Source organism: Bubalus kerabau, chromosome 5 (assembly GCF_029407905.1).
Source record: "Bubalus kerabau isolate K-KA32 ecotype Philippines breed swamp buffalo chromosome 5, PCC_UOA_SB_1v2, whole genome shotgun sequence".
Lineage (NCBI taxonomy): Eukaryota > Metazoa > Chordata > Mammalia > Artiodactyla > Bovidae > Bubalus > Bubalus kerabau.
The window spans coordinates 10,165,465-10,176,542 of record NC_073628.1 but is presented as its reverse complement, the minus strand read 5'-3'; the positions used below and the strand labels follow the sequence as shown (position 1 = coordinate 10,176,542).

The following is an 11,078-nucleotide window of genomic DNA, read 5'->3' as shown; positions in this document are numbered from 1 at the left end:
CAAGAAAACCAATCCGGCGCTGTTCGTGACCCTCACACATTGGTTCCGCTTTGAGTCGGCGTCCCAGTTAGAGGCTGCGTCGGTGACAGCGGGAAGTCGACCCACCTTCTACGCAGCCTTTCTCCACCCTCCCGCCCCTCTCAAGGGTCTTTGACACAGCTGAGCGCCGAAGAATTGATGCTTTTGAACTGTGGTGTTGGAGAAGACTCTTGAGAGTCCCTTGGACTGCAAGAAGATCCAACCAGTCCATTCTAAAGGAGATCAGTCCTGGGTGTTCATTGCAAGGACTGATGCTAAAGCTGAAACTCCAATACTTTGGCCACCTCATGCGAAGAGTTGACTCACTGGAAAAGACCCTGATGCTGGGAGGGATTGGGGGCAGGAGGAGAAGGGGACGACAGAGGATGAGATGGCTGGATGGCATCACCGACTCGATGGACGTGAGTTTGAGTGAACTCCGGGAGATGGTGATGGACAGGGAGGCCTGGTGTGCTGCGATTCATGGGGTCGCAAAGAGTCGGACACTACTGAGCGACTGAACTGAACTGAACTGAAAGCTATCTGAAGGGCTTCTCTGGTGACTCAGAGGGTAAAGCGTCTGCCTGCAATGTGGGAGACCCGGGTTTGATCCCTGGGTCGGGAAGATCCTCTGGAGAAGGAAATGGCAACTCACTCCAGTATTCTTGCCTGGAAAATCTCATGGATGGAGCCTGGTAGGCTACAGTCCATGGGGTCACAAAAAGTCGGACATGACTGAGCGACTTCACTTCTCTAAAGCTATCTGAGACCATTTAATTGGATTTCATTAATTTTCCTAATTAAGCCAAAAATACAAAATGTTCAACTCTCGAGGTTAAAAAAAAAAAAAAAAGGAAGCTCTAGGAAACCTTTTAATCAGTAACCAGAGACAAGGTGAAAAAGCAGTTAAAGGATAGAGGAAGGAGGAGAAGCGTAAAGAGAGAAAACCCCTAAAAGAAGGTGAAGGGAAGACAAGAAAAGAGATGAACGGGAGGAAGCCTGAAATAAATTGAGCTGGCCAAGCTGAAGGTGTCCTCCCAGCTCTAAATTGTCACCACAATCCTTCTCAGGCTCCCCAGTCTCCCAGAGGAGGAACCTTCTCCCACCTGCAGCAGAGAGTTTGATAACTTTCTAAGGACCTAATACTCCTTATCAAGAGAGCCTTCTCCAACCCGTCTATCGAGATCAAATTCCAGCTATTCCGCTAACGGACTGTGTGCTTCAGTTAAGCTGTCTATGCTGCTGCTGCTAAGTCGCTTCAGTCGTGTCCGACTCTGTGCGACCCCATAGACGGCAGCCCACCAGGCTCCCCCGTCCCTGGGATTCTCCAGGCAAGAACACTGGAGTGGGTTACCATTTCCTTCTCCAGTGAATAAAAGTGAAAAGTGAAAGTGAAGTCGCTCAGTCATGTCCGACTCTTAGCAACCCCATGGACTGCAGCCTACCAGGCTCCTCCATCCATGGGATTTTCCAGGCAAGAGTACTGGAGTGGGGTGCCATTGCCTTCTGTACCTGCTTCCTTTTCTGGAAATTACGATGGTTAATAGTACACTTACTCCAGGGGCTTGTTGTGAAAATTGAAACCAGGAAATAGTATTACTGTATAACACTTGGTGTCTGCAATGGTAGGTAAACGTTATACATGCAATTGCTGTTTTTATTTTCTTTCTTCAGTGAACTCTAGAAGATAAGTGTTCGGCAACAGGTAGTTCCCGCTTTTGTTAAAGGCTTCACCGTCATCACATACAATGGTGTCTGCTTGGCACTTGGTAGGTTTGGGGGTTTTTTTGTTGTCTTTTTTTAAGTAGGTTCCTAATAGTTGCTTAGACGAAAGAAAGGGAAAGTAGGTTCTGAGGCATTTATTAACCAGACAGCTTACTGTTCTCAATGGAAGTGTGAGTTAGAAGAACAGCAGATGGTAGGTCCTAAAGGTATCTTTGAAGTGACAGTGTTTTAAAATAGGGTTTTAAAAAGATTTTATTTACTTATGGCTGTGCTGGGTCTTCACTGCTGCGCAAACTTTTCTCCAGTTTTGGCAAGCAGGGGCTACTGTAATAGCAGATCTTGGGCTCCACAGTGCAGGGTCTTCTCATTGCAGTGGCTTCTCTTGTTGTGGAACACAGGCTCTAGGACATTCGGGCTTCAGTAGTTGCTCTAGAGCACAGGTTCCATAGTTGTGGGGCATGGGCCTAGTTTCTCCTTGACATATGGGATCTTCCCGGACTAGGGATCGAACCTATGTCCCTTGCAATGACAGGCAGATTCTTTATCTCTGAGCCACCAGGGAAGCCCTGTGACTGTGTTTTAAAAGCTAAATGATTAATTCTGGTGGTTCTATATTTGTTCTTAGATTTTAGAAGTTCAAGCATTCATAAAATATGTGTTCTAGGAAAGTAAATATGAGACAGTTTCTGCTTCCAGCTCTGCTTCAGACTTGGACCCAACACTTTCCTTCTCTCAGCCTCAACTTTTGATCTGTGAGAAGTGACTTTTGAACCAGGGGAGTTCTTCCAGCTATGAGACTGTTATGTGGTTCTTGCCCTTAAAGATTTCATAATCTAAGGGTGCTTGTTTTGGAGTTAGATCTGGATTCCTGTCTGCTATTTAATGGCAATGTTACCGTGAGCAAGTGACTCAGCTGTTTTGGAGCCCCTTTCCTTATCTGTAAAATGGGTATGTTTCTCACAAGCTTTTTGCAAAGATCACTGCAGATTATTTGTATTAAGAGCTTAGCACAATACCAGATACACAAACTCTACTTTGACCTCAGCAAGCTCCTTCCCACCTTAGGCATAGGGGTAGAAGAAAATTATTCAGGGTAATGGGGATACCAAGATGTTGAAATTGCCTTTCCTTCTCCCCTCAGCTTCTCCCCTCTTTACTTCACTTGAATACAGTTCAGTTTCACACTAGCACTTTTTCCTTTCTGTATTCAAAACTGGACATAATACTGTTTCCCTGGGAAAATGGCTGATACCAAGTTTTAGCCCAGGAGAAGCAGGTGAGCCTGGAACATATTGTGCCCGACAGCAAGGAAGTGCTCAAATACTGATGGTGTATCAAAAGGACACAGCATCCATGCATGCTCTGTAGGTCAGCCATGTCTGACTCTTTGCAACCCTACCAGGCTCCTGTGTCTATAGGACTCTCCAGGCAAGAATACTGGAGTGGGTTGCCATTTCCTCCAGGGGATCTTCCCGACCCAAGGATGGAACCTACATCTTCTGCGTCTCCTGCGTTGGCAGACAGGTTCTTTACTACTGAGCCACCTGGAAAGCCCAAAAGGACACAAAGTGAAAGTTACTCAGTCGTGTTCAATTCTTTGCGACCCCATGGACTATACATGGAATCCTCTAGGTCAGAATACTGGAGTGGGTAGCCTTTCCTTTCTCCAGGGGATCTTCCCAATCCAGGGATCGAACCCAAGTCTCCCTCATTGCAGGAGGATTCTTTACCAGCTGAGCCACAAGGGAAGCCACAGGAAGCTCCTTAAAGAGGCTGGCTGGTCAGTTTGGTATGATTTTGAGCATGAAAAATTGATAGTAACAGATGATTAAAACATTGAAAAACAACCTAAATGATAATTTTTTTAAAAAGAGTAGGGGTTTCCTTTACAGAGTATATCAAATGAGTAACACGAATGCATGGATACTAAAACCATTGTTGCGATGTCATTGGGAATAGGAAAATCATATAGTCTCAAAGTATCATTCATAGACTGCTTTTTTAAAACAATGCTTATTTATTAATTCATTTATTTGGCTGTGCCAGGTCTTAGTTGTGGCATGTAGGATCTTCAGTTGCAGCATATGGGATCTAGTTCCCTGACCAAGGATTGAACTCAGGCCCCCTGCATTGGGAGCTCAGAATCTTAGCCACTGGATCACCAGGGAAGCCCCCATGGATTGCTTATTAATTATAAAGGAAAAGAATACTTTAACAGTGGAGAAATCTAACAGAGACCCACTTAACACTTAGAAGCACCAATGAGACAAACTGACATTACATGTGAACAAAAAATGTTGCCTGCCTGCCATATCAGAAAAAAAATCTTGTGACCATCGACCAGTCAGCCACTATAGTCACCCGTAAGGGTCTCTGGCCATCAAACCAGGACAACCTCTGCAGCCATCCCCAGAGGTGAACCCCGAGGGAATTCAGGAAGGAAAAGAATAGGATACTGGCCATAGATAGTTAAGGTGCATAGCAAAAGAGTGAAAAAACAAAAGAGCACTAAGTTTATTAACTCGAAAGGTCTAGTGTTTTGCTGTAAGTTTCTCTTTTGGCTGAGGCTTGTGGGAATCTTGGTTCCCTGACCAGAGATGGAAGCTGCATCCACTGCATTGGAAGCGTGGACTCTTAAGTGCTGAATCACCAGGGATGTCCTGAGAAGTCTAATTCTAATTAATGATAATCCTTGATGGTCTGATTTTTTAAAAAATATTTGTATTTATTTGGCTGCACAGGGCCTTAGTTATGGCAAGTGGGATCTAGTTCCCTGACCAGGGATCAAACCCAGGGCCCCACTGACAGCTCAGTCAGCCACTGGACCACCAGGGGAGTCCCTGACTACCTGATTTTTGTCACAAAAACTCTCTATCTAGGCTCCTCCCTTACCTCTTGGGAGCAGTCCTTCAGTCATCTGAGAGGCTGTCTTCTGGGCTTTTAAGTCCTCTGCAAGTCTGCCAAATCAAACATAATTCTCAACTTTTTGTTGCTGTTCTGTCGCTGTCGCGTCCGACTCTTTCCAACCTCATAAACTGCAGCATGCCAGGCTTCCTTATCCTTTACTATCACCCAGATTTTGCTCAGATTCATGTCCATTGAGTTGGTGATGCCATCCCACCATCTCATCCTGTTGCCCCCTTCTCCTGCCCGCAATCTTGTGTATTTTTCGGTCAACACATACTTCCTGATGATATGCCATGAGAAGTGCACAATATCCTACATCAAATTCTTCCCAGAAATGCCTAACCTACAACTAATGATGAGGAAATGCACAGAAACACTCAGACAAACCCAGATTGTGAGATACTCTTTTATTTGAGCTGGACTCTTCAAAAAATACCAGTCATCTAAGACAAGGTAGGAGTACTCTTCTCATTTGAAGGAGACTAAAGGGGCATGACAGTTAAATACTATGTGTGATTCTTAATGGTTTCTGGATTGAGGAAACAATAAGCAGTTATAAGGAATATTGTTGGGACAACTGAGGAAATTTGAATATGAAAAACTGAATTTTAGCTATTCCACTAATGTTAAATGTCTTAGGTGTTTTAGCTATATAGAAACATAGCCTTAGGGATAAAATCTCACCTGCAACTGACTTTCAAATGAGTCAGCAAAGACAACAGTGATATGTACTTGAACAAACACATATTTGCAAGCAGGTAGAGAGATCAAGCATAGCGAGAGAAATGTTAAAAACTGGTAAACCGAGGTAGAGTGCATACATAAGGGCTCATTGTGCTCATCTCTTAACTTTACTGAAGGTTTGAAATTTTCAAAATCCCTTCTTCCAGGAAGCTTGCACTGATTAAACAGGGGAAGGAGAGAGTTGCTCTTTCCCCCGTGACCACATCTCTGCACATTCAGCTTCTCACTTTAATTAACCACCCCAGCCCTGGCTTCCAACAAACAGAATTTCTGAGCATAAAAAGGGAAAAATAATGTTCACTTTATTAAAAATGTAATCAGCAATGGAAGCAGAGATAATCACGGTCACTTGTCCACCCTGGTCACACAGTGGAGGTGGCAAGGCTGATATCAGGAGCCTTGCCTCCTCTGACATCTCTACAATAATCCTGTTTTGTCAGAAATTTTGTCACTGGGGAGACAGGGCCACCAGGGAGCTTAACTTCTTGTTGCCTTTGCTCAAGTAAGCGCTGTGAGTCCTGTTTTCCAGTTGTCTTGTTTCCACACTCACAGCCCCTTTTCCTTCTCCCATCCCAGTTCCCACATTTAATCACACACATCTCAGTGGGAGCGAGGGAGCTTTATTACAAATGCAGTCGACTGCTTAGGACTCCCTCTCCAATTTTTCTTTTCTACTCTTTTTCTCAATACATCCCTCCAGGGAAGGTCAGTAGGCCATTAGGGAAGAGGAATACAGGGAGAATGAAAAGGAGCAATGCTTTCTCCAAAATTATCTGAAATAACCATCGAGTCCTCTTGGCTCCAGCTTGAGAATCTTCTGGTGGAAGGGGTGTGAGATTCAGATTTAGCTCGTATCTTCAAGGTCCTCCATATCTACATCCTGGGGGGCTTTTGTCTTCTTTTTTGATCTGGGCTGTGGGTCACTAGTCCTGGTTGGCTTGGGAGGGGCTTCCACTGAACAAAGGAAAAGAGGAAGCATTAAAGAACCCGAATGAATCCAGGCTACATCACCCCAGCTTCTGGGCCCTAGCCTCACCTTCCATGGCTGCTTTCTCTTTCTGGGCAAGTCGGATCTGCTGGAGGAGTTTTCTGCGCTTCTTCCCAGACAGAGTAATGTTGGCACGTGCACTGGACCTAAAGGGTTGGTAGGAGCAAAAATACCAGATGAATCTGAACCAAAACAGATCACACAGTGGTTCTGGTTACTGGAAAGGTCTTTGGATCTAAGTTAAAGAACTGTTACCTTACTTAAAACTAACCTTAACACATACATAAAGTAACATTAATTGCTAAAATTTAGTATCGAGTGGAAACTTTTCCTCCTCTCATTCTTGAGACTTCTGTCACCAGATATGGTAGGTTTTCCCACATCAAGTAATTCTCCGTATTCGCAGTGGACACAGACTGGGCGTCCTACAAATTTAATTTGATTTGGACACTATATACCTGGAGATGGCATCAGACACCACAGGTTAAGGGCTTGGTTCCACAGGGTTTCCCCCACTTCAAATGCCAATCACAAATCCAGGTTGTCACCTAGACTTCTGATTGACCAGCCATAAATTGGGCTTCTTATGATCCCCTTCTCAAACTCAGTAATTTGCTAGAAAGGCTCACAGAACTCAGGGAAACATACTTGCATTTACTGATTTACTATAAAATACAACTCAGGATCCAATCTGCAAGGAGATCCACCCAGTCCACTCTAAAGGAGATCAGCCCTGGGTGTTCTTTGGAAGGAATGATGCTAAAGCTGAAACTCCAGTACTTTGGCCACCTCATGTGAAGAGTTGACTCATTGGAAAAGACTCTGATGCTGGGAGGGATTGGGGGCAGGAGGAAAAGGGGACGACAGAGGATGAAATGGCTGGATGGCATCACTGACTCGATGGACGTGAGTTTGAGTGAACTCCAGGAGATGGTGATGGACAGGGAGGCCTGGCGTGCTGCAATTCATGGGGTCGCAAAGAGTCGGACACGACTGAGCTGAACTGAATTGAACAACTCAGGAACAGTCAGATGGAAGAGAGGCATAGGGCAAGGTATGGAAGGGACCAGAATTCCCATGCCTTCTCCAGCTAAACCTTCTCAGCACCTCCACTTGTTCACCAATCAGGAAGCTATCAAGAGGTTTTATAGAGCTTAATCTCCAGCACCTGCCCCCTTCCCAAAGGTCAATGCATAGGGTTTAAATTTCCAATCCTCTAATCACGTCTTCTTTTGGATGACCAGCCCCACCCTAAATCACTATTAGCATAAATATGTGCTTAGTTTTTTGCTCAGTTGTGTCCGACTCTTTGCAACCCCATGGCAGCCTGCTAGGCTCCTCTGTCCATGGGGATTCTCCAGGCGAGAATACTGGAGTGGGCTGCCCTCCTCCAGGGGATCTTCCCAACAGAGGGATCAAACCCAGGTCTCCAGCATTGCAGGCGGATTCTTTACCCTCTGAGCCAACAGGGAAGCCCAGCTTAAGTTTAGATGTGCTCAAAAGGGGATCCTTTTGAAATAAAAGGCACTCTTATCACTCAGGAAATTCCAATGGTTTCAGCTCTGTCAGAAACCCGACAGGGACCAAATATATTTATTATGCCAATTCATAAAGTAAATATTATAGTAAATAAGTCAGTGAAAGAATGGGATGGGAAGTCTTCCACAAGAACTCAAGTGGCCTTCAAACTTATATGCAATATCCCACACGAACCTTTGTGAAAATTCATCGAATGATTTACCGCACACTCATGTGTACGCTTTTAAATTTACTTATAGGAAATCTGTGTGAATGTATGTTACTTGAGGAGGCCGGGGCCACAGTTCTCCTTAGATTTTCAATGGGGTCCAAGAACCAAAAAAAGGTTGCAAGTTACAGGTACAATGAGAGGCTAACAAAGTTTAGGCACAAACTTTCCTTGCATAAGTGTGAGTACACAAGGAAAGCAAAATGGTGTTAAGCTGCTCCGGAGCTCGACAAGGAGGGAAGGAGGGTTGATGCGGGAGGACGCAGGGAGAGAGGGTCTGGCACTCACGCCCGCTTCTTGAGGTGGTGCCGCGTGATCAGTCCTTCGTCTATCACAGCTCCGACCACCCGATGCTTCAGTCGCCGCTCCCGGTTCAACACTCGTCGTCGCTTGAACAGCTTCTTCTTCAGCTCCTGGGGAGAGGAAGATGCTTAATCAGAGGGCGGCCGCGCCCTGCGACCTGGGACCCCACAGCCGGCGACACTGGCCCATAGACTCCATCTCGGGAGAAAATAAAGGCTCTGGGACGCTTGGGAAACCATGTCGGGGGTCCCAGAGTCACCGTTCGCGGCCGGTTGATCTTTCCACTCGGTGCGCCCATAGCTGCGCTGCTAGGCCGGCTCCGGGTCCACGTTTCCGCTGTGCGCAGGGTCCGTGTGCGCCCCGCCCTCAGCTCTGTGCTAGCCAATCGCAACTCGGGGGCAGGCCCTGGCACTATATAAACGAACCCGGCGGGCGGATAAGCCTTTTCGAGGGTGGCGACTGATTGAGTGTGTTCTGGTAGGCGTTGGTATCGGGCTGTTGTTCCTGGGGAGCGGGGACGGTGCCTGTGGACCCTCCTTTTCTTGGCGCGGGTCGGGCGTGCAGTCCCGATCCGCGTAATGTACGGAGGTAGAGGGAACGGGCTCTGGCCCCCTCGGCGTCATGTCTTCGGTATCGGCGGCCAGCAGTCCGCCGGTTCTATCCTCAAGCGCCGGGACACAGAGCTCCAACGAGCAGGGCAGAACCGAGGTTCAGCAGACTCCTCCCGGGGGTACTCACACCTTCTCCTTTGATTTCAGGTCTGTGGAGCCACCCCAAGAGCCGGAGCTGCCATATCCCCTCTTCCACTTCCCGCTGCAAACAATAAAGGTCATTCGTACTGTACTAAGTTTGTGTCCGCGTTCTTTTTTTCCGAAGCTGTAGGGTTAGGAAAGCTTTACGCGTCATTCCACACAGCGGATTTTGCAAATCTTCACTTGGATCTCAGGCCCCAGCCGGAGTACGGGCGACATTTTCACGCAAGTTTCTCTGGGCGACCTTGCCGGCACCTCCGGATGGCTGCTTTGCGCCGAACCCTCCATCTGGCGAGCCTGGCGGCGGGGACGCGCCGCACCGTGGCGGGTAGGGAAGGTGGACACTGGGAGGGCAAGCTGGGCTCTTCGTTACCCAAGAGCCTGGTCATTGAAATTGTGACGCTTAAAACCCCAGGGCACATGGCGCCGATTTTGCAGCAGTTTGAAAGAACCGGGCGCTGGGTGATGCGTGTCCTCCCCTCGTCCGCAGGTTCCCTGGCTGGTAGCTGCCTGGCGGACCGCTCCCTCTGGGATAAGCTCCACGCCCAACAGCGTCAGGGCAGCGTCCGCACCTTCGACTGGTTCTTTGGATACGAAGAAGCCCAGGGGCTCCTGCTGCCGCTGTTGGAGAAGTCATGGGCTGCCTCTCCACCCCGGGTGTTGGACGTGGGCTGTGGGACCTCCAGCTTGTGTACAGGCCTCTATACCAAATGCCCGCACCCCGTGGACCTGTTGGGGGTGGACTTCTCTCCCGTAGCTGTGGCCCACATGAACAGTCTACTGGAAGGTGGCCAAGGCCAAACACCCCTGTGCCCTGGACACCCTGAGTCAAGCCTCCATTTCATGCAGGCTGATGGCCAGAATCTGCAGCCAGTGGCTTCCTCAGGCTCCTTTCAGCTAGTACTGGACAAGGGCACCTGGGATGCTGTTGCCCGGGGTGGTCTGCCTGGGGCTTACCAGCTCCTGGCAGAATGTCTGAGGGTCCTAAGCCCCCAGGGGACCCTGATTCAGTTCTCAGATGAGGATCCTGATGTGCGGCTCCCCTGCCTAGAGAAAGGGTCCCAGGGCTGGACTGTGACTGTACAGGAGCTGGGCCCTTTCAGGGGCATCACCTACTTTGCTTACATGGTTCAAGGCTCTGACTAAAGATGTTTTAGACCTGATCTGAGTGTTTTCCGTTGGGTGAGGAGGTGGAGGAAACTTTTGTCTTTGCAAGATGACTGGAAAATTTGGGTGCTGGTTTCCACATTTATTAGACGGGTGCACCTGGTACTGAATATTTCTGTGCCCCATTTACTCACCTGCAAGGCTGGAATAATACCTGAAGTTATGTGATTACATGCAATTGACAGGTGAAACATTTAGCAGTGCCAGGCACAAAATGAGTGCTAAATAGAAAACGTACAAGTGGATTCTTTCCCCTCTCCAACTAGTTGAAATCTTAAAAGCACAGATGAGAATTCTTCCAGATTCCTTGACTATCACTGGTGTGACCCTGGGGTCTAACCTTTAAGCCCCATTTTTCTCACTTGTAGATGAGGAAGACTGAAGGGATGGATGGAAGGACTTCAAAAACCTAGGTAAAATGTTTGAGGGAGAAAGTGATACTTACCCTCACAGCTCCTGGGAGGCAGGAAATGGGAATATTCCACAAAGCAGCTTTTGCAGACATGGGAGCTTGATGGTGGGTCCCAGAGAGGACAGGGATTGGGGGCTTCCTGACAGTCTGTGTCCTCTGGGATCCAGGAAGCATCTTGATCTACCCGTTCCTGCCCCCAGCTGAGTTCTGGGTTAAAGGTTCTTAAGGGAGACTTAGGGTCCAGGGAGCTCCAAGTCCAGCCTGGGAGTTAAAGAACCCATTAACAATGAAAAATACATAATAAAAGAACAGAGA

The 11,078-nt window shown here is 47.6% G+C and overlaps 2 protein-coding genes and 1 non-coding gene across 5 annotated transcripts; 2 read left to right on the top strand and 1 right to left on the bottom strand.

The window, feature by feature from the left end:
• Positions 1-92: 92 nt before the first annotated feature.
• Positions 93-10,840, top strand: CSKMT (citrate synthase lysine methyltransferase). Of its 3 annotated transcripts, XM_055581064.1 has the most exons (4): positions 93-440; positions 1,693-1,787; positions 9,191-9,512; positions 9,675-10,840. In XM_055581064.1, exons 2-4 carry the CDS (start codon positions 1,767-1,769, stop codon positions 10,328-10,330), a joined length of 999 nt encoding a protein of 332 aa, XP_055437039.1. In that variant the 5' UTR covers positions 93-440; positions 1,693-1,766; the 3' UTR covers positions 10,331-10,840. The 3 variants fall into 3 exon arrangements, with proteins under 3 accessions (XP_055437039.1, XP_055437038.1, XP_055437040.1); XM_055581063.1 differs by lacking the exon at positions 1,693-1,787; XM_055581065.1 differs by lacking the exons at positions 93-440; positions 1,693-1,787 and adding an exon at positions 8,772-8,909.
• C5H11orf98 (chromosome 5 C11orf98 homolog) lies at positions 5,676-8,843 on the bottom strand. The gene is made up of 4 exons (XM_055581072.1): positions 8,692-8,843; positions 8,418-8,542; positions 6,431-6,528; positions 5,676-6,348 (listed from the first exon to the last, which is right to left on the bottom strand). The coding sequence occupies exons 1-4, from the start codon at positions 8,728-8,730 to the stop codon at positions 6,239-6,241; spliced, it is 372 nt and encodes a 123-aa protein (XP_055437047.1). The 5' UTR covers positions 8,731-8,843; the 3' UTR covers positions 5,676-6,238.
• Positions 8,965-9,113, top strand: LOC129654380 (small nucleolar RNA SNORA57). The gene has a single exon (XR_008715459.1). It is a non-coding gene; the product is annotated as a small nucleolar RNA SNORA57 (small nucleolar RNA).
• Positions 10,841-11,078: the final 238 nt, after the last annotated feature.

Coding starts and splice junctions, on each gene's coding strand:
- CSKMT (XM_055581063.1), top strand. CDS start 291: ATGCTAAAGCTGAAACTCCAATACTTTGGCCACCTCATGCGAAGAGTT. Junction 441..9,190: donor GCATCACCGACTCGATGGAC/GTGAGTTTGAGT, acceptor CTTTGATTTCAG/GTCTGTGGAGCCACCCCAAG. Junction 9,513..9,674: donor GACGCGCCGCACCGTGGCGG/GTAGGGAAGGTG, acceptor CCTCGTCCGCAG/GTTCCCTGGCTGGTAGCTGC.
- C5H11orf98 (XM_055581072.1), bottom strand. CDS start 8,730: ATGGGCGCACCGAGTGGAAAGATCAACCGGCCGCGAACG. Junction 6,529..8,417: donor CACCACCTCAAGAAGCGGGC/GTGAGTGCCAGA, acceptor CCAACCCTTTAG/GTCCAGTGCACGTGCCAACA. Junction 6,349..6,430: donor AGAGAAAGCAGCCATGGAAG/GTGAGGCTAGGG, acceptor TCCTTTGTTCAG/TGGAAGCCCCTCCCAAGCCA.